The sequence below is a fragment of the Lissotriton vulgaris genome, chromosome 4_1 (assembly GCF_964263255.1).
Source record: "Lissotriton vulgaris chromosome 4_1, aLisVul1.2, whole genome shotgun sequence".
Taxonomy (NCBI): Eukaryota; Metazoa; Chordata; class Amphibia; order Caudata; family Salamandridae; genus Lissotriton; species Lissotriton vulgaris.
Genome location: NC_141691.1, coordinates 464,903,499 through 464,925,934, shown reverse-complemented (window position 1 = coordinate 464,925,934; position 22,436 = coordinate 464,903,499). Strand labels below are relative to the sequence as shown.

Sequence of the window (22,436 nt, the reverse complement as noted above, 5' to 3'; positions counted from 1 at the left end):
CCTGTGGTGGCAGGTCCAGTTGACCCGGACCCCCTTGCCTGTTGCCACTGGTGTCATTGTTGGTAGCATCCTGGGTGGCAGGGGCCCCTGTGCTGCTTGAACATGGTCTCCTAGGTCGGTCCGTGTTGGCCGGGGTGTTAGGTCTGTGGGCAGATAGTGTTGGCATGGCTGATGGGGGTGCAGGCGTTTCTGATGGTGGTTCTGCCTGATGACCCACACCGGTGGTACCAGGTTGATTGTCGTCATTCGAAGAGGACCGAGCCAGATCGACACCAGAGAGCTCCTCCTCCACCTGAGTCTGGGCTAGTGACTCATCTTCACTTGGTGCTGAATCCCCAGTGGCACCAGGTTTGGAAGAGACAGACATTGCAAGCTATGTTACTACAGACATCAATAGTTGAACTATGTATATTGCAACAGGGAGGGGGGAAGGGGTACTGATATTTTCATCTTGCAATGGGTAGTACTAACAATGAAGGAGGGGGCAGTGGATCAAAAATCCAGTGCAGCCATGATATGCACATGATTTCATTCCTTAGTAAATTCCCTCCTATAATTATAAAGGAATGGGGCCGTGCTACCAGGATTGTCGCCTCAATGTACTGTAGTTGCATTTACTTAGGTTCACCTTTACTGCAAATATGATGTGCCTCCACCTGGAGGTAGACTGGCTGCTTTCCCAGTAGTGTCCGGAGAAGGTTTTAGGTCTAGGATCACATGGGGCTACTACATGTTGACCAACAGTGACCAACGCTGGTGTGGTGGATGAGTAGCTGGATCCACACACAACACCTTTGTCTGTAACTTCATACATCACAATGTTCAAAAATGTTCATTTGTCTTTGTGTGTGTTTTTGACTCACTGCACTTGTGCACAAACACATACTCTCAGTTTTCTCCTCTGGGCACTACTGGAGAACCAGCCAAGTTTCCTCCAGCTGGAGGCACAGCATATTAGCAACAAGGGGGAGCCAATGATGATGCTGCCACAGTACACTGATGCAGAAAATCATGATGTCACACACTACGCATGTGTACATATGCATGGCTTTCAATGGAGGCAAAACAATCAGTTATGAACCAGGTTTCACAGGAGGAGTAGACCATTCACCCCTCCTTGATCTTTGTAACAATGTTTTATATACATGACATTTGCAACGTGAAGTCAGGATGCATTTCTGAACACTACATTGTCTTCAGTTATCACAGACAGAGTCTAATGTTGTGGTAGCGCATTGTCCTGCCAACATGGAGCCGTTTAATGTGCATGTTGATGTGTACACATACCCAGCTCATGTATGGATTTCCATGTACATGGAAATTGTTACTCAAAGGCTATCAGGTCGCTGACACAGGAGTGTGATCCCTGTTCACATTTGACTCTTCTTCCCTGTGAGGGTGTGTGCCTGTGCTGACAAGATGGCTGACAGTGCATTCCTGGTGTTTGTTGGTGCTCAGTTCCCAACAGGGCCTTGTGCTTCCCACAACAGGACCCAATGTCAGACATTTTGTCAGTCCATTTCCACTCCCTGTGAGGTGGGCATGGTGCAGTGTGGGCTGGCTGGGCCATGTCGGTGGCTGCTGTTTGTGAGGGACTGCAAATCCCAGCATGCTCTGGGCTACACCCCCCTTCCCAGCATGCCCTGACTTTCCTCCTTCTGACCACTGCATCCCTGTGAGGGGGTGTGCCTGTGCTGACAAGATGGCTGACTGTGCAATCCTGGTGTTTGTTGGAGCACAGTTCCCAGCAGGGCCTTGTGCTCCCCACAACAGGATCCAGTGTCAGACATGTTGTCAGTCCATTTCCACTTCCTGTGAGCTGAGCATGGTGCAGTGTGGGCTTGCTGGGCCATGTAGGTGGCTGAGGTTTGTGAGGGACTGCAAATCCCAGCATGCTCTGGGCTACACCCCCTTCCCAGCAGCACTGCTTCCCTCCTTCTTACTCTGCTTCCCTGTGAGGGGGTGTGCCTGTGGGGACAAGATGGCTGACAGTACAGTCCTGGTGTTCGTTGGTGCACAGTTCCCAGCAGGGCCTTGCAGTCCCCACAACAGGACTCAGTGGCAGACTTCTTGTTAGTCCATTTCCACTCCCTGTGAGGTGAGCATGGTGCAGTGTGGGCTTACTGGGCCATGTAGGGGGCTGAGATTTGTGAGTGACTACAAATCCCAGCATGCTCCTGGCTACACCCCCTTCCCAGCATTCCCAGACTTCCCTCCTTCTGACTCTGCTTCCCTGTGAGGGGGTGTGCCTGTGCTGACAAGGTGACTGACAGTGGAGTTCTGGTGTTTGGTGGTGGCCAAGTCCCAGCAGGGACTTGTGCTCCCCACAACAGAGCCCACCCCCAGGGTACCTGCCAGCCCATTTCCACCCCCTGTGAGGTGAGCAACCTTCTCAGAAAGCTGGAAGCACACCGAGATCAACGCCCTGCTGAAGAAACCCAAGGCGGACCCCAACGACCTCAAGAACTTCCGGCCCATCTCCCTGCTCCCCTTCCCGGCGAAAGTCACGGACAAGATCGTCAACAGACAGCTGACCCGCTACCTCGAAGACAACAACATCCTGGACCCATCCCAATCCGGCTTTTGCAGCAACCACAGCACCGAGACCGCACTCATCGCCGCCACCGATGACATCAGGATCTTTATTGACAAAGAAGAAACAGACGACCTCATCCTTCTGGGCCTATCAGCAGCCTTCGACGCGGTCTGCCACCGTACCTTAACAGCACACCTCTATGACGCCGGAATCCAAGAGAAGGCCCTGGCCTGGACCACATCCTTCCTCTCCAGCAGAACTCAGAGCGTCCGCCTCCCACCCTTCCGCTCCAAAACCACCGAGATCATCTGCGGTGTTCCACAGGGATCATCCCTCTGCCTGACACTGTTCAATATCTACATGGCACCACTCACCCACATCGCACAACAACACAGCCTCAACATCATCTCCTACGCCGACGACACCCAGCTGATCATATCCCTCACTGAAGATCCCCACACCGCCAATAGCCAACCTCCACAAAGGAATGAAGGCCGTTGCCGAGTGGATGAAGGACAGCAGGCTGAAGCTGAATTCAGACAAGACGGAGGTCCTCATCCTCGGCCCCACCCCCTCAGCCTGGGACGACCCCTGGTGGCCAACATCATTGGGATCAGCCCCAGAACCCACCGACCATGCACGCAACCTGGGGGTCATCCTCAAATCCGCCATCTCCATGACCAAGAAGTTCAACGCCGTCTCCGCTTACTGCTCCAACACCCTCTGAATGCTCCGTAGGATTTTCAAATGGATCCCCTCTCACACGAGGAAAACCATCACCTAGGCCCTCGTCACCAGCAGACTGGACTACGGGAACGCCCTCTACGCAGGAACAACAACCAAGCTCCTGAGACGGCTGCAACACATCCAGAACGCCTCAGCACGACTGATCCTCGACGTCCCCCGTCGCAGCAACATCACACCCCACCTGAGAGGCCTACACTGGCTCCCTGTCAACAACAAGATGACCTACACAACGCCTGACCAGCATACCTCAACGACCGACTCAGCTTCTACACCCCCACCCACAGCCTCCGTTCTGCCAATCTCAACCTCGCCACAGTTCCACGCATCCGGAAAACCACCGCCGGCGCCAGATCCTTCTCCTACCTCGCCGCCAAGACCTGGAACACTCTCCCTACCAGCCTACGACACACCCAGGACCTGCTGGCCTTCAGAAGACTTCTCAAGACCTGGCTCTTCGACCAGTAGCAGCCCCCCTCCACTCTCCCAGCGCCTTGAGACCCTCTCGGGTATGTAGCGCGCTTTACAAATGTAATGATTGATTAATTGATTGATTGCAGTGTGAGCTTGCTGAGGCATGTTGGGGGCTGAGGTTTGTGAGTGACTTCAAATCCCAGCATGCTCTGGGCTACACCCCACTTCCCAGCATGCCCTGACTTCCCTCCTTCTAACTCTGCTTCCCTGTGAGGGGGTGTGCCTGTGCTGACAAGATGGATGACAGTGTTCTGGTGTTTGGTGGTGCCCACGTCCCAGCAGGGCCTTGTGCTCCCCACAACAGAGTCCACTCCCAGGGTACCTGCCAGCCCATTTCCACCCCCTGTGTGGTGAGCATTGTTCAGAGAGGTGTTGATGGGGCAATTGTGAGGGGGTGCATTATCTGTGACAAGCACACCCTCATGCTTTGGTATACACTCACTTCACAAGCATACCCACTATTCCTTCCTGTCAGTCAGCTTCACTGTGAGGTATTGGTTGTGGTGGCAGGGATGTCTGACAGTGTTAACTCAGATTAGTGCCACTGCCTTGCCCTATTTATTGTTTGGTTTGTACATGTCATGACACAGTTACAAATCACTTTGATGTGACCATTATTGTGTTTGTCTGACTAGCATAGACGTCTTGGGCTGATTGACTTTTGTTTACTGGGCCTTTGCGCTCAGTGCATGGTTTCACAGTCCCCTTAACGGTGCTCTGTGTGTATTGCGACACAATATTGGGCATATTGGTTGTGTACTCACCAGGCTCTGGTATGTCAGGTAGGCCATGGATGCCCTCTGGTGGTAGGATGTCACGCACCTTCTCCTCCCAGGACCTGAAGTAGATTGGTTTGGCAGGAAGGCCACCGCCAGGGCGCTGACTCAAGGCGTGTTTCTTCTCAAGGAGCTTTTTTACCCTCCTGCACACGTCATACCACCTGTTCTGGATGTCGGTCTTTGTCCAAAATGCTGGTGCTTGTGCGTTCACTTTGTCCGCGATTCCGTCCCACATCTTGTTTTTCTGTGACATGGGGGTCCTTTGTACCAATGTTCCAAACAAATGTGGCTCCACTCTGAGGATCTCATCTACCAATATTTCTAACTCAGTGCCTGTGAACTGTGGATTCTTCTTAGGGGGCATGGTGATGGGTGGTGGTGAGGAGTGATGTGGGTGTGTGGGTGCTAGTGAGGGTGGGTGGGTGTGTGTCTGTTTTGTTAGGTGCATATGTGAGAGCTTTTGGAGGAGTGCTGATGGTGTGTGATTTGTGTGATGGGTGAGTTGTGTGTGTATCTGTGGTTGGTGTATCAAGTTGTTCTGTGCTGGCTCCTCTGTTGTTGTTGTTTTTGCAAAGGATCATGGTAGTGTAGTTTCGCCTTTTTATAGGTGGAGTTGTGGGTGCGTCTTTTTGTTTTTTTTATTTTTTGTGTATTTATTGACTTTGTTAGGGCTTGACTGGTCCTTTTTTGTGTTTTCGACATTGTTTTTGGTGGGCATGTAGGAGACGTTCTTCTGACCAAGTCGGACTCTTATGTTGGCTTGTCCGGGCTGCTCCGTGTCTTTCACGCTAATTGTGTTCAGGGTTGCATGCAAGTCTATCGCAGTGGTCTCTCTCACTTCAGGTACGTTTTCGGTCCGTGTCGGTCGTGCGGCTTGGGCTCCGTGCAATTCGGTCTCATTTCATGCATTTGGCATCGTACTGTGCGGCTTGGACATCACGGGCACGTATCGGTCGGGTTCATTCTGGGTTCAGTTCGGTCGGTGCAGCTCGTGTCCATTTTCCGGCCAGATGGATGAATTTTGTACGGATCGGTCAGACGGCTTGGTTTTCGTACGGCTTGGTTGTACAGCACAGGCTTTCATAGTACTGCACGGGTCGTAGGGTTCGGGTAGGTGCCGGTCGGACTCCGTTCCGGGTACAAGTCTGTCGGGCCTATTTCCGACCCGAATCAGAATTGGCCCCTAAGTATACAATAGGCTACAGATAACACTTTTGCCTACCAAGTGAAAAAATTAATTGTCCTAGCGTATGTACCTGTTACCAATGAAGAAGAACATTACAGCATACTAATAGATAGCCCCTATTACGAAAGGAATGAAGAGAAAATAGCACCACACCTCAACTACTATGATGATACATGGGTGGGAAGGCTGCACCGATCTGGACGTAGACGCCAACCAAAATACTACATTGCTTGGTGGAATGTGTACTTAAGCACACTAAACCAGGGAGCAACAAATAATAACAGTGTAGAAGGACGGCACAATGCAACTACTAGTAGAGGAAAACCTACCCTACAAAAACTACTAAAATCTTTTCAAAAAGAACAGAGTTACCAAGAGTTACGCAGAGAACAATCAGTAACTCAAATTGGTCCAAAATTAAGAAAACAAACTAAACAACTGTTTAAACTACTACAAAGTCAGGTGACCCTATATCCTTCGACACCAGGCCTAGACTATCTATCTCTAATAGCCAAAACCCTCCTCTAATTTACCTATTCAGAAATACAAATACACAATAATATGCAAAATAATCAGTTAAATAAATATTATATTTTCAGAAATAATATATAATTGTCATACATATTTATTTAAATATAGTAAATATATATGAACATTTATAGATTATTTCTAAAAATTTAATAAATGTCACACACAATTAGAATAACATTTCCCAACCAAATAATGTAAAATAAATAAACTTACATTTCATGTAGCAGAAGAATATGTAGTCCAACAACTTGCAATACGTATACTACACTGGTAATCCACGATAAATCCAAAAAATACCCAAAAATGTAATGCAAAAAGGCAATGTCACCAATAAAAATAAATCCTCGATAAATCCAATAGATCGAAACCCTCAAAAACCTGAATAAACGTAAAAACAGTAAAAACACGCTCCAGGAAATCCCTAGAGAAAAAAGTGTGGTAACTTTATTAATTAAAGTAACATACACACACTTTTAACATCTTCTTCTCCAGCATAAATTCGTAAACCTTAAAACCCGAAAAATAATTTAAAAAGTTAATAATCGCTCCAGGAAACCACAAAAAAAGAAAGAAAGTGTAACAATCTTAGTTTAATAAACTAATACACACTTTTCATTTAAAAAAAAACACATTCTTCTCCTGAACGTAACCGCGATAAACAGGAACCTGTAAAAATATCGAAAACAAACCCACCCACACAAAACCCCCAAAACATTGCAATAAATAGAATAACATGAATGTACAACATAAAAATAAACACATATGTAATAACACAATAAACTAAATACACTAGGCCTAAAAAAGTCACTCACAACACCTCCGTAAAAATTCACGAACACCTAAAATATACCAAAATCACGACCAAATAACTAAAATAAAACTACCAACCTCCTAACTACACTCAAACATACGTATTTTCTAACATATAATACTTTAAATTTACCTTCCCTTGCCAAACGCGACGTAGCTTCCAACCGCAAGCTTCTCCGGTCATGAATGAAGCAAAATACCCTTACACGGTTAGAAAATAGTCCCAGTGTAATGAATATGTTAAATACAATTTTAAAAATGAAAAACAAGCATTATACTTGACTGTAAATGTTATTAAAAAAATCTGTAAGTTTAACAATTACTGTATAATTAATTACCCTTTGTAATTAATAATATTAATGAATAACACATTCATATTAATTATTATTATTCATATTTTCTTTTATGCATATAAATTTTTTAAAAATACATATTAAGCATATACAAATTGTAAAAATATACTTACCTGTTTTCCATTTTTTGTTAATACAATTTAAAAATGTAATAATTAATACTATTATTATATATTTTATATTATTAATTAAATATATGAAAAACAATTAAAAAAATATTCTGAAGCTGGTAATTATTGTCAATAAAAAATAATAATGTTAAAAAAATCTAATGCAAAATATACTATATATATGTATTAAAAAAACAAAAATGTTATAACAAAATATGCTATTTGAATTCAAAAACAGTTATAAATGTTAAATAAATATATATTTTTTTTATTCTTTCTATGTTATTCAAAATTAGGATATTTTTAACTTCGATATTTATTACTGAAAAATTCAAACAATATTTTACACTTCAATATTTTATTATTAGATATTATTGTAATGTCGATATTTTGACTACGATATTACTTACATTCGATATTATGAATTCGATATTATGTCTACTTACCGTTTCCTCCATCAGAACCTCCCATGCTCAAGCTCTTTCCAACTTGCCTATACCCCGTCTCGCATTGCGGAGCAAGACCTTGCCCTCACACCTTCCCCAGTTCACCAGCTCCTGCTTCCTTCTATGAATATTAGGGCCGTCTGTCGCCTTCCATCTGCTAGTGATTTCCCACTTTGCAAGTATGAAGGCGAGGTCCTGAAACCTATCTGTGGTCTTAGTTTTGGTGGTGTGTGGTAACAGGCTAATTAGGACGTGCACCGGGTTGCATGGGATTACCCTCTCCGTTATCCTAGTTTTCTCCGGGGTTATACCTCCTGCCAGTAATTTTTTAGGGTTATGTCATATGAATGTTTTTCCTGGAGGTCAGGGGAGCTGTTTTTTATGTGTAGCTGTGACACTTTATTACCCATCGATAATATAAAACATTTATTTGTTTAAATCTTTCAACAAGAACCGGTGGTGTCAACTCCCTGATACGTGTGTTATCTATCTAATTGGAATTAAGTTATACACATTTTTGATAATGATCTTTGTATGTCTACTTTAACTTCCCACTTTTTTTTCGGATTTGAAAAAATAGAGAAAGCAGAAAGGCTGAAGTATGAATTTGTACAATTATAATTTGTCAGTAATCTTCCAGTTTTATCAATACTCAGATATAGTTATGAAAATGTCACTTCCTTGTCACAGAGTCTGATACACCACCATATAGGTGGAAACAAAAACATTCCCTTCTAATATTGTGGATGGTTGCATACTTGTTTCCGCAGAGATCCTTCCGTAGAATATCCACTTGTAGTTGTAGCCGTTATCTCGGTGTCATTTGGGTCCATGAAATGTCCTTATTCAGTCCCATCAGTGCACTGCATAATTGATATGCTCATCTTTGTTCATATCTCAGAAAATGTTAATTTGCGGCTGATGAGGCCAATTTTTCAATAGTCAACCAGGTGAAGTCGTCCTCAGAGTGACCAGCGGACACAAAGTCCAAATTACGACTCTTGCGGTCTGAGGTCCAGCAACCTACCCCCCGGCAGTCCGACTGCTCAATTACAATTTAGGCGGTCAGACTGCCATTGCAACACCGCAATGGCAAGGAAACCACAGTTCCCTGGTGGTGCGGTGGTCAGAGTCTAAGCAATATGCTGGTGATGTCACTGCGCCACCACCATGCATATTACAAGTTTCAGGATTACCAACAGTGTCATGGAGGTCTTGACCACATGAAAAGGCTCACAGTCCTGAAACAAAGGAGGCCTTACATGGCCCCCTGTTACCCAAGTGGATGGGAATTCACACAGGGAGAACATTATGTGCCTTGAATATATGCATACACCCATGTTCCTGCATGGCATGGACTTTACAGACAAGTCCATGCAGTAATTATTATTGGCATTCTCATTGTGGTGCCCATTTTCAGAGCCACCGTAGTGGTACTGCCATAAAAATCCCACAAGAGATGAGGAAACTAAGAATCTGTTGTGTGGTGTACACACAAGTTTGATGGCGCAGGAGCAGTCCGTCAATGTGACGGTCCACTCCCGGATCAACAAACTCATAATCAGGCCCAAAGTGCTGCACCAGTTTAATGATGGTTTTCCTATGCCAAAATGGACTTTGGTGTTTCTTGATATAAGTTTTCACTTTCCCACTGGTCCTTCTCAGGTATTTCAGGTCACATTTTCAAATCAAAATGTAACACCACATTCAAAATATTGCAGTTTGTATGCTTGTTTATGATCAATGATGTTTGTAGACCCAGATCTTTGTCTTTTGTTGCTCTTGTGAGGGGGATTACATTGCAGTGTCCACAGGGGTACTGTACCATTACCTAGGATAGATTCCACATGGTCTGTCGAGTTTAACTGTGGAATCCTTCTTTTTTGGTCTAGTATTTACCAGATAATCTCTGAATGATCTACCTCTGTTGAAGACAAACATTAGTTGTGCAAAGTTCAGGGAGCCGGATGCTAAGGATTTCAAATGTTTAGGACCAGTTTTTTCATCTGGTTTGAATGTGTACCATAGGTGGTGACACACACTAAACAATAATTTTTTGGTTTTTCAAAAGTCTGCAAAAGTGAATCTCTCTGGTTGTTCCTTGCTCTCTTTTTTGCTCTTTTTATCAGGTGTTGGGGGATGGAACTTGGCTGAAAGTTTTTTTGAGAGTAAAAAAGGACAAAAATTCTTGGGTGTGATAGAGTTCCTCTCTGTCTCATTCAGTGGTGTGTCCAGGACTCAAAGGAGGCCTCTTGAGGTATAATTGAATACAGAGCCTACGTTCAAACTTCTGAATCAATCCCTGTCTGAGTTAAATGTGAGGTCCTATATTATCATGAAAATGTTTTTGGTGTATTTTACGTAAGTGGACATTCAACTAACCAGGGGTCTTAAAAAGTGGTACATAAATGTGGATAGAGATTCTAATACGGAACAGATGTTGGAAACAATTGGTCTTCATGGAGGAGAAGTGCCCCTTGTGAATTTTTGGGAAAATGTAAAAGTAGGGTACTCACGGGTGTTGTTCAATCAGGAATTCTGCTTCCTAAGTTTTAACCAATTGCTATCTTTTGCCTCATTCACCATGCTTTGTATATCATCAAAAACGTTTCCAGTCGGGTCCCTCTCAAGTTTTCTGTAGGTCCTTGAATCATTCAGGAGTCTAAGGCACTCCTTAAATATATATTTCTTTGGAGAGAATTACTGTCCCACCACCTTTATTGGCTGGCTTGATGGCTATGGTCTCAAAGTTCTCAAGCTCTTTTACCGCTTGATGTTGCAGATTGCTGAGGCTGTTGAAGGTGTAGGTATTCTGTACTTTAAGTTTTTCAATGGCTAGGGAAACTGCTTTCTCAAAGGCCAAGGCCTGTGGTGGCATTGTGCTCCTCGCTATTGGCGAGGCTGCCATCTCTGAACAGTGTACCTCTAGAGTCCTCGGGGACTTGCCGAGTCCAACACTGGCTCTAACTTTCCAGCACTAGATTGCCCTCCACCACCCACAACCATCCTGCTGGGTGGCTGAGGAACAACAGAGGTGGCAGTGGCGGAGGGTCTTAGTGAGCCAACTGATGCGAATGTGCCTCAGTCTTAAACCCTCATTACACCCAGTGCCTTGGGGAAGCTCAACTGGAGGGACATGGTGGACAACATAGACAGCTATGCCAGTGCAGTTATGTGGTTGAATTGTTTAGAACATTCTGGAGGAATCCAAGTAGACCAGAGTACAGCCTCCCGAGGCCTTAACTCGCTGCCACAGGGTTCTGTACTACAAAAGCCTCTCATTACTGGGGCTGCTCGTGCTGTGGGTCCTGTTGCAATGGGTCCAGACACCAGCCCTTCCCATAACCGGGCCTGATCCCAGTGCACCCTCTCTCATAAGCATTGTACATCAGGTCCTTAACCAGTACTGCCTCCACTACATTGATGGGCCGTCCAAGATCCAGAGACCCCAATGCTGGAGGATGTTCTACACACTCAGATGCCCACTGATGACAATCTGGACATGGTCCTCGCAACCATCAAAAGCTCATGAATCTCAATGGAAAACAAGATTTGCTCCCTGGTGGTGGAATTCAGGGGCATATTTCCGAGGGAAGTGGCAGAGTGTGGAGTTAGCCTTCCTGGTTAATGCCTCAATCCACCCCTTCAGAAACACAGGACTGTACTAGAATATGGTGCAACCCTATGCTTCCCCCTTCGCGGACGCTACACTTAGCAGGCTAGTGCCAACGCAGGCACCTTTGCACCATAGTGCAAGGATGTCTGCATGCAGGGGAAGATTGTTTGTGTGCAGGAAGGTCCCCCATCCTGCAAAACAATCTTTAAATGTTGTTGTGTAAACTTCTCTCTGTGCTGCTTAATGTATTAAATCAGCCTTTTTAAAAAATTGTTGTTTATGTGCAGGGAGGGGGATCTTCCTGTACATAAACAATCATTGACCTTTTGCTGTTTTCATGTGTGCTGCCCAACTCAGCACACATGAAAACAGCAAAAAACATTTCTCCTTGTTGGGTCAGGGTCAGACCAGGTCTTAATTCTGATGCTGCCTCCTATTTACTCCTCCCTTTTAAATAGGGGGCAGTGTCGGAATCGGTGGGTGTTGCAGTGGAATGGAACACCCGCAGCAATTCCCATTGCCCTCCCTTTTCATGCTAAGCATAGCATGAAATGGGGATTTATTACAAGACAGTGTTAAGCCACGTTAAGTGGCTTATTGCTGCCTTGTAATTTAGGTGGAGCCCATATCACCACAGCGACGTCGTAAAAAGTGACATTCCCATGGCAATAGGGGCTTGTAAATATGCCTCTTCATCTTCTTCGGGATGATCACCATGAACTCTCAGATAGAGTCACAGATGAAGTAAACACATTGGCTTCATTCAAGCCACAAACCACCACCAACCAACTTGATATCGGGGACCTTTAGGAGCAGGTATGTGTGCTTGAGGGGTGGGTTGAAGATGCAGAGGGATGCTTCCACAGAAGAAACATTTGCATCTTGGGTCTGATGAAAGGGACAAGACCACCAGGCATTTATAGGGAACTGGTTCAATACTTTAATCCCACCTAGGACTTCACCCCTTCTTCTTTCTGGAACAAGTTCTCAGGGTCCCAGTATGGGGGCCCCACCCTGGAGCACCTACATGTCATATGCTAACCAGACTCCTCCATTTTAAAGATTCCAGTGTCATCCTGAAAGCTGCCAGACTAGCCGGCCTCTTCCAACTCAAGAACTAGACTATTCTGTTCTTTCCGTATGCAGCCGGGAAGTTCAGTGCCAAAGCGGCTCCTTCTTTCAAGTAAAAAATGGCTAAGGGAACTAGGCATTCAATATTCTTTGTTGTTACTGGCTTGCCTAAAAAATTCTAGAGGATGGCAAGTCACACTTCTTCACTGACCCAAGAGATGCCTGGGACTGCACCGACAGCTATCACAGCAAGATGAATGCTAAAGATGGGAGCGCCCCAAGGTCTAAAGCATAACCCTGATCCCAGATAAGAAGCCCAGCCAATATTATCTCCAATCATTTGTTGACAAAAAAGAACATAGGGGGCGAGGCCAGGATGGCGGAGTGAGCGGACGTGTCTTTTCTCTGCTCCGCTCCTGCTGGGCCCAAAGCATTTGCTACTGCACACCCGGACTCGGACTTACCGGTGGCGGTCCCGGGTACTGCTCAGCAGATGTGGCAGCAAGTCCTGGGTCGGTTTGTTCACCCGCGATGGGCCTCTTTGGGGTTTTTTTGGGTGGCCTGTAGCCTCGGCGCTGTGCATGGAGAGTCCGCCCGCGCTGCTGAGGCTCGCCGGAGCTGTGGTGCGGCTGTGCTCCCCCCCCTTTCCTGTCAGCGGACTCGAGACTTGGACTGCACCTTGTCTTGTGTGCTGCTTTTGCGTCCTCGCTCTGGTTTTGCGAGGTGATGCGGTACAGAGTGGGAGTGAGGAGGCGCCCGCCCCTGGACCACGGCTGCGGGCAGAATCTGCGCGATCCTGCGGGCCTGCTAGACGTGACACCCCGGGACTGCAGCAGTGGTTGGCACCTTTCAGGACCTCGGGGAGTCAGGCAAGTGTCTAATTGTGGCCCCCATTTTGGACTCCTGTGCCCGGTTCCCGCGTGGAGGCTCACCTCTTTGTTCCCATCTCTGGCGGCCTGAGTGAGACCTAGCTGGGGCCTGCCACATGTTGGGGCACTTCCAGGCTCTGAGGAGGCTTTCACCCTTGGCGGATTCCAGTCCACGGTGAGTCCGGCAGGGGGTCCCTATGGATCTGGCAGGTGGGGGCGTTGGCTGGCCCCCCTTGTGTGGTAATTTGGCCTCTGCTGACTTCCTGGGTCTAGTTCAAAATGGGGGTTGTGTAGTGCACTCCTTTATCAATGCTTATCTTTGGAATGTTCTTAGCCTAGGTTTCAAAGGGGTGTGCTGGGTGGGAAGGAGGAGCCACCCTCTGCTGAAACTTAGAATGGATATACACTAGTGACTTATGTCATTAAACCCTGCCTGCACTACCTATGGCAGACATCCATCTGCCTGTGTAAACTACAAATTTACAGATGCTTGTATGTTATTTCGAAATTAAAATTTTGAACAAATCATTTCATTATTTCAAAATTCTTTACACATGCTATGTATACTTTTTAAATAAACAATCAATGTTCCTTTGTTTTGTGCTAAACATTGCATTTTCTGTCTGAACTCAAACAATCAATTGAAATAAATACATAATCAAGTCCCAATGCATTTCGGGAATATTTCCCTTCGTCAGGGGCGCTGAAAAACATAAAATAATAAACATATATAAAAAAACTTTTCTGAAACCGTCATTCAGCACATACAACACTTATTCAGTTGATTAACATTTAAATCATGCACAATTTTTCGAAAAGGAGGTTTAAAACATGATTTGTAAATATGAAGGTATTGGCAAAGGATGGGGCCCCCGAAAACCCCATAGAGGTACCACTAATCTGTAGAAAGTAATAATTTTTCCATTTGAAATAGGAATGACGTAAACAGAATTGAAGTAATTCCAGAATGAAAACTTTATTAGCTTCAATTTGTGGCGTTTGTCTCAGAGAGAGATATGGTGGATAGATTTCTTACAGACCCAAACACCGAAGGATCTGAATGACAAAATAGATATGGCATGTTTCCTTTAAATTTCAATATTTCTTCAACCTACATGTCAAGTCAGCAACATTAGACATGTCTCCTGTCCAACAGTTTTTTAAACAAATATATTAGGGTGAAGATATGTGACTTCAGTCAGAAAACTTAGTACTTATATCAGAAGTCTTAGCATTCACAAAAGTTTTTTGAAGGAGAATACAAGTTTCATGATAAATTTACTTTAGATTCAAAACATGAGGTTATGTCAACACTTAAAGATCCGGAAATTAACAAGTGATGTTTTAATTTAAAGATTCATGCAGGTGAAGTGGGAAATGAATATATAATACTTCAGAAGTTGTTTTTCATAGGCTCAATGCATACGAGCCATTGTAAAAGATTTAAATCAGCTCAATTTTTGTCTAAGATTATGTTTTATTTGTAATATTATAGGAGTTATATTATACGCTTAATTCTCTTCTTTGTTCATACTAACATATGTGTTTTCCTTTACTGTCAAAACATTTTTTGGGGGAGTATCTTTTCAGTTTGATAGCTTTCAGGTACCTCTTACTTAATAGTACATCATCTCCAATAAGTTGGACATCTCATCACATTCTCAATCAAGTCTGTTCTTCATGTTATTTTATATCGCGGCAATATTTATGCTACGTCCATGATGAAACATTCAGGCACTAAGTCTGTAGCTATACAAAAAAAATGTTTTTGAGTCTCAATTAAGCATGGGCGGAAAATCCGTTCCGCTCGCGGATTTTGCGGATTTTCGGTAAATTCGCAATCCGCGAACTCCCGCGAATTTACAGAAAATCCGCAAATCCGCGAGCGGCGGATTTTTCCGGGGGCAAAAGTTCAAGCCTGCCCTGTTGTAACTATTTTAGGATGGCGCCGGCAAGCTGCCAGCGCCATCCTAAAATAGTTACTAACAGCCTGATTCATCAACGGGCGGTTTTGCGAGCCCCTAATAGCGAATCATAGCGAAATCAAATAATAAAATGCGATTCCTACTGATTCCTTATTTGCGATTAGCAAATTGCTAATCGCAAATAAGGAAAAACTCGCCATTCATTCCTATGGGCCAAAAGGCCCATAGGAATGAATGGGGAGTATTCCTTATTTGCGATTAGCAATTAGCTAATCGCCAATAAGATTGCGATTTGAAGGGTGCCAGGAGTGTCCACAGGACACCCTGTAGCACCCCTCAAATGAAATTTCACACAGGTGTTGCACAAAGGACATGTGTGTGTGTAACATGCAACTCAGAAAAATGCATTTAAATGCATTTTTCTGAGTTTTCGCAATTTACCGCGAGGTATGACCTCGCGGTAAATTGCGGCAAGAAATTGCGAATTCGCAAATTTAAATTGGATGTTGAATAGCATTTAAGGAATCTCTAATAGAGATTCCTTAAATGTTATTCCTCGCACATTTGCGACATCGCAATTAGAGATTTTTGCATTTGGGATGCTGAATCCCAAATGCAAAAATCGCACTCGCAAAGGGCCGGATTCTCAGAATCCGGCCCTTTGCGAGCGCAATTTCCTATGATGAATCGGGCGGATAGTTAGCTTCAACAGGAAGCTCTAATAGATAAAATAAAGCAGGTGCTCGCAACTGCTTTATTTTATCTATTCGAGCTTCTTGTTGAAGCTAATTTAGTAAGTTTTTTAGGATGGCGCTGGCAGCTTGCCGGCGCCATCCTAAAATATTTACAAATGCCCTTCCTGTGACCCTTCCTATGGAGCTTTTTCTCTTCATCTGCTGAACTGATCTTTCTCTGACCTTTTATGCACACAAGAGGCATGTGAACTCGCATGGAAGCCCCGCGCACACACTCGCGGTTTGCACCGTCTTCCCGCCATTCACCCACTATGATGGACAGCTCACTCAAGGGACCCCTGCGCCCTTCGGGGCGATTGCATAGTAACACACACATGGTCGCTCGAACTAGTTGATGCTCAAATTCAGTGACTCATTCATTAGCCCAAAAACAATCATGAGCGTCTTCGAGGCTGGACAGGTGTGCCTCTTCCCAAATCTACCGTGGAAAGTCAGCTGTGATGTTGGGTAGAGGCCTTTGCATCCTTGACTTTCATGAGCGCAATCCCCGTGCTGTTCCTGTGACCAGGAGCTTCTTTCTCTTCATATTATTGTGTTCGCACGGGTTGTTGCAAGTTTGCACGCGTTTTGTACAATTTCGCAATTTGCGAAATTGTACAAAACCCTCGCGAACTTGCAGAAACCGGTGCGAACATAAAAAAAAATCCGCAAATTCGCGAGAATTCGCGGATTTTGCGGATTGCAAGTTCGCAAATCCGCAAAATCCGCGAACGCGAGATCCGCAAAATTCGCCCATGCCTGGTCTCAATAATATTTACAGTTGATATATTTTAGACCTTATACTGGATAGTTACGTTAGATTTTCCCTACATTTTTCAATTTCAAAGAGTGCGGTCATGTGTTTTCCAAATGGCGGACAATTTTGTTCAGCCTTACTGTAGTCCGTCTTTTACGTTGTTCTCGATTCTTTCTCAATGTTGCAAAGCTTACAATATGATCTTATTTAAATATCGGGTTTGTTTGCTTGTTGTTATACACACAAGTTTAATTCTTAAATATTCACAGTGGATTCTTTTCAGTCTGCCCACTAAATAGCTAATACAGTCTTTCTACCGTATCTATTAACCTCTCGGCATCAACAATAAATAGAGTTATTCTGCAGTCCGTCATCTATTCTTGGTGACTGTGCAGGGTTTGGTGTGACAGGCTCTTGGCGCTCAAACAGGTAGCTATAAAGGGTGTGCCCAGGTTTTGTGCACTATACGTCATCTATTCTTGGCTCGCGTCCCGACGCGGGTAAGATCACCGATCTTCGTTTCATCCACGAAGTAACAAGATGCCAGTTTTAAAACCTTATCGGCTTTTCAGAGGTATGTTTTATTATTTCAGCATAGGATAGAAGACTTTTAGCCACTCGTGTTTAAAATTCTCGTTCTTGTTGTTCATTATTCTTTATTACTTTTTAGCATTTCATTGTTTTCAAGTAAGCTTTTCGCCGTATCGTGACCACACAACAAGAAAAGTTTCGGATGTGTCTCATTTTTTAGGTATGGCTACTTCTTAATCGAAGTTTTCAGTCAGTTTAAACTCGGTATCCAAATGTGATCCGTCCCGCTAAACGTGTATTTATTTCTTTGTTTAGACTTCAGCTTCTGAACATGTTAATCTGTTGTTAAATCCAGAGTGATTCTGAACGGGAAGTTCCCTGACCGTTTTAGGTATGATCATACAGTCTTAGATAGTTTAGACTTCAAGAGCACACAGCATACAATTTGAGTTTTTTTTTCTAAAACCAAACTTTTGTTTTATGTTGACACAGTTCAGTTATCTTAAGAATCTACGCTGGTGGAGCGATCCGATATTTATTACCCTTGAAGCGACTTTTGGATCTACAATTCTGCATAGCCTTAAACTAAGGTATGATACTCGTAAACTATAGTTACTTGATTCACCATAATGGCCGCACAGTCAGAATTAAAAATAGTGTTCCATTTTAAACAGCAGAAAAATTGAGGGTTTTTAAACCCTATTTTATATTTCATGCCACTATAGCACAGTCATTTCAAGAACCAACGCTGGTGGAATCGGTTTGGCTCTCAATTCCCTTAAAGTGACTCTTGGACTACAACTTTGCACAGAATTGAAACCAAGGTATGATATTTGCAACTACAGACATGTGACTCATTATGATGACCGCCTGGTCAGAAATAGAAATTGTGTTATATTTTTTCCACTTTCTCTGCAGAAATTCACCCAACTCATGAGTCGTCTTTATTAGCAGGCATTTTTTTATGGTCTATCTTCGTACTCTTTATGGTAAGGATTTATCCTCTTACAGCAGATTAGCCAATTTCAGGTTCATCTTTATCCACTCATATGAAATATTGGCAATGTCCATTTCTAATTCCAGAAGTCTAAGTCTATATATGTTTCTAATGTCAAATTACCTACACTAATACGTTTGTCGTAGCCTTGGTTACCTATTTGTTTTTTCTGTGTTTCAAAGTTCATTTATTCCACATATTTACAAATCATGTTTTAAACCTCCTTTTCGATAAATTGTGCATGATTTAAATGGTAATCAACTAAATAAGTGTTGTACGTGCTGAATGACCGTTTCAGAAAAGTTGATTATTTTATGTTTTTCAGCGCCCCTGACAAAGGGAAATATTCCCGAAATGCATTGGGACTTGATTATGTATTTATTTCAATTGATTGTTTGAGTTCAGACAGGAAATGCAATGTTTAGCACAAAACAAAGGAACATTGATTGTTTATTTAAAAAGTATACATAGCATGTGTAAAGAATTTTGAAATAATTAAATAATTTGTTCAAAATTAAAATTTCGAAATAACATACAAGCATCTGTAAATTTGTAGTTTACGCAGGCAGATGGATGTCTGCCATAGGTAGTGGGGGCAGGGTCTAATGACTTCCTGGGTCTGGTACATGGTATGCCTGGCAGTGCTGTGGATGGCCAGGTTCATCGTTGGAGTGCCATTTTCCCTCGGCACAGCACAACCTCAGACTTATTGCCCTAAGCTACGCCTCAAGTGCGTGAGTCACCCTGGGTGTTGAAGAGGCGCTTTTTGGCTGAGGTCACCGTGGATAGTGTGAGGGCATCACGGTAGTTGTTGTGGCAGGGGCACAACCGGGTCTTCTTCCTTCTTCTATTGGTATCAGGTGCGCTTGCTCATAGCACGTACTGTTTGTGGGTCCAGCGAAGGACACCTCCAAAGGCAGAAAGGACAGGTCGGTGCGAGACCTCCTATTGAAAGCTGCGGGGTACACATCGGGCGATGGTTCTGTGCCGGTGGGGGGCAGCCCTGACAGCGCTGTCACCAGGGAATTTCTCGAGTCTCTCTTTGCCTCGCAGAGGGAGGACATTCCAGCTGTCAAGACCGACCTGCAGGCCGATCTCCGAGAGGTCAGGCGCGATGTGGATGCAGTGGGAGAGCGTGTGGCCGCCCTCAAAGTCTCCACCACGACGAGGGATGAGGAGATCGCAGCACTTCAACAAGAGGTCCTGAGACTGCGGGAACAACAGCTGGACCTCCAGATGCATACAGAGGACTTGGAGAATCATTTCCGATGGATCAATATTCGCATCCGAGAGGTCCCTATATGGGCTGAGGGCGTGGATCTTCTGGGCTATGTGCAGGACTTCTTCCGCAGGATCCTGAGCTCTTCCTCGGATTCCACTGTTAAGATAGATCGATGCCATCGGGTTGTTCCCCCGTCAGTCTAATCGCCCTTCTGATGACATCTTGATATGCATCCATAACGTCACTGTGAGGGAGGAGATTCTCAGAACGCCATGTGCCACACAACCTATCCACTTCAGGGACCATACTCCACAGCTCTTTCTGGATTTGGCCACTAGCACGCTCCAGAAGAGGAAGGATTTTCGTCCATTCACAACTCATCTGCGCTCACTGAACATTTCTTATGCTTGGGGCCATCCTTTTCGCCTTATTTTCTGGCTTGAAGGGAATCTCATACAGGTCTCTTCTATTTCTGAAGCCTGCAGAGTGTTGAAGTTGTAATTCGACGACCTGCCCACCTCTCCGGATGCTGCGGTGCAAGGCTCACAGAGATCTCAACATCGCAGTCCTCGGAACGCCCGGACAGCTGATCATATTGGCCCTGACCCGGCCACTATCCTCAAGGAACGCTCTGCTGTCATTCGAACCCTGAAGGGCACAGATGGGGATTCCCCGGACACCAATGACTGAGGGTAATGTGTCTGGAGGTTTATACCATTTTTTGTGCCTGGTGGGGGCGGACGGGTGTTTTTGGTTCCTCGGGTGGAGATGATCCTTACTTCCTTGGCAGTCTCCTTGGAATACTGCCCAACATCCTTGTTGGACTCTGGGCTGTTTAAGTGTTTGGGGGTTTGTTTGTTTTGCTGTTTTGGGGGTGGGCGGGTCCTCCCAATGGTGAGCTTTTTAATCAGGTACGCTGTGATCTGTCTTACTTATGTGCACTTAATCACTCTGTTCTTGCAGTCCTCCACTCCTTATTGGATCTCCTGGGCCTTGCCTGTAGCGCCCACCGGTCCTTTCCCTATTGATGGCAATCCAGATTGTTAGTTATAATGTCAAGGGCCTTAACAATCCCACTAAGAGAAGGGCAGTGCTGTCTTTTCTTCAGAACACGCGGGGAGATGTGTGCCTCCTCCAAGAAACACACCTCCTCCATTATGACACATATTGCATGCAACACAGGGGCGTTCCAGGTGCAATTTTGGTCCTCAGGGAAACGTAAGACGGGAGGGGTGGCCATCTTGCGCTCCACTCGTTTTAGAGGCTTGGTTGTGGGTACAGTTGCAGAGATACCGGGACGCTTGCTTGCAGTACGCCTCCCTATAGGGTGCACCAATATTACTCTAGCTTCCCTTTATTCTCCCAATGAACACCAGGAAGAATTCCTGCTTAAAGTGCTGGCCGAAGTGTTGCGTACACCTGACTCTCTGGTGGTGATAAGAGGGGACCCAAACTTGGTTATGGATGCACAGTTGGATCATTCTTGCTCGAGGTCAGGCAGAGCTGGGGCCATATCAGGGGCAGGGAGGGCTTGGTTGGATGAATGTGGGCTAGAGATGCTTGGCGATCTCTGCACCCTGATGAAAGAGACTACGTGTTCTACTCTGCGGCTCATAAGACATATGCTAGGATGGATCACTTTCTTGTCACTCGAGCGGTATGGAATTGCATTCAGGTCTGTTCTATAGAAGCTTGTTCCCTTTCAGATCATGCTCACATTTCCCTCACACTCGCCTTCCGCACTCACAGTCGTCCTCTCCTCGTTGGCGTTTACAGGACTCACTTCTGAGAACCTCGTCTGTGGTGGAGGGTCTCCGTAGTACTCTGATAGATTATCTGCATCTCAACAACAATGGCTCCTCTCCTCTGGCATCTGTTTGGGAGGCGCTTAAGCTAGTTGCACGGGGGGCTCTTATCTCTAGGGCGGTCTATGATAAAAGCATTAGACGTGAGAAACGTCAAGAACTCAAGGGCCGGGTAGGGGACCTTGATGCTATTCACAAGCGCACGGGTGCCCCTCATATCTGGCTCCAGTTAGAGAGGGATCAACACCAGCTGAGGTGCTTGGACTTGGATAGGGCCAAATATGCGGTACTACGACTGAAACATAAGTACTATGTCGGTTCTATTAGGGGAGGCTGCATGCTGGCACACTGTCTCTGTTGTCAGCAGCAGACTCAGGCAGTGAAGGTGATCCGAGACGCCCATGGGTCGGAGGTGACGGAGGATCGTGCTATAGCGACTGCTTTTCGGGCGTTCTATGGGGAGCTTTACTCTGCTGAGTCCCCGGGCCTTCTTGATCCTCTTGAGTACTTATGGGGTGCAGCTGTCACCCCCTCCCGGACCAGGATGCTGAGGGGCTGGAGGCTCCAATTCGAATTGAAGAGGTAGCTCAGTTGAAACCTCTGAAAGCGCCGGGCCCGGATGGGTTTAGTGCCCTTTTTTTATAAAACATTTTGTAAGGAATTGGCCCCATTGCTTACCCGCTTGTTCAACTCCTTTTTGGATACGGGCAATCTAGCAACCTCTATGCTACAGGCCACGATCTCTGTTATCCCCAAATTGGGGAAAGATCTAGCGCTTTGCAATTCCAAATGCCCTATTTCCTTGCTAAATATTGACACAAAATTATTTTCCAGCATCTTAGCTCATAGGCTTAACCCTCTTATGCCTGGCTTGATAGAGCCGGACCAGTGAGGCTCCGTTCCGGGGCGGCAATGTGGGGATAAATTGAAGAGGATCTGC

At 45.1% G+C, this 22,436-nt stretch overlaps 1 protein-coding gene across 1 annotated transcript in view; it reads right to left on the bottom strand.

Moving 5' to 3' along the window:
• The window catches only part of LOC147718849 (uncharacterized), a 58,170-nt gene extending 57,803 nt beyond the window's left edge, over positions 1-367 (bottom strand). Inside the window, exon 1 of the mRNA XM_086967250.1 lies at positions 2-367. Within this exon, the coding sequence (XP_086823376.1) occupies positions 2-367 (366 nt within the window). The remainder of the gene's footprint in view (position 1) is intronic.
• Between the last annotated feature and the right edge of the window lie 22,069 nt (positions 368-22,436).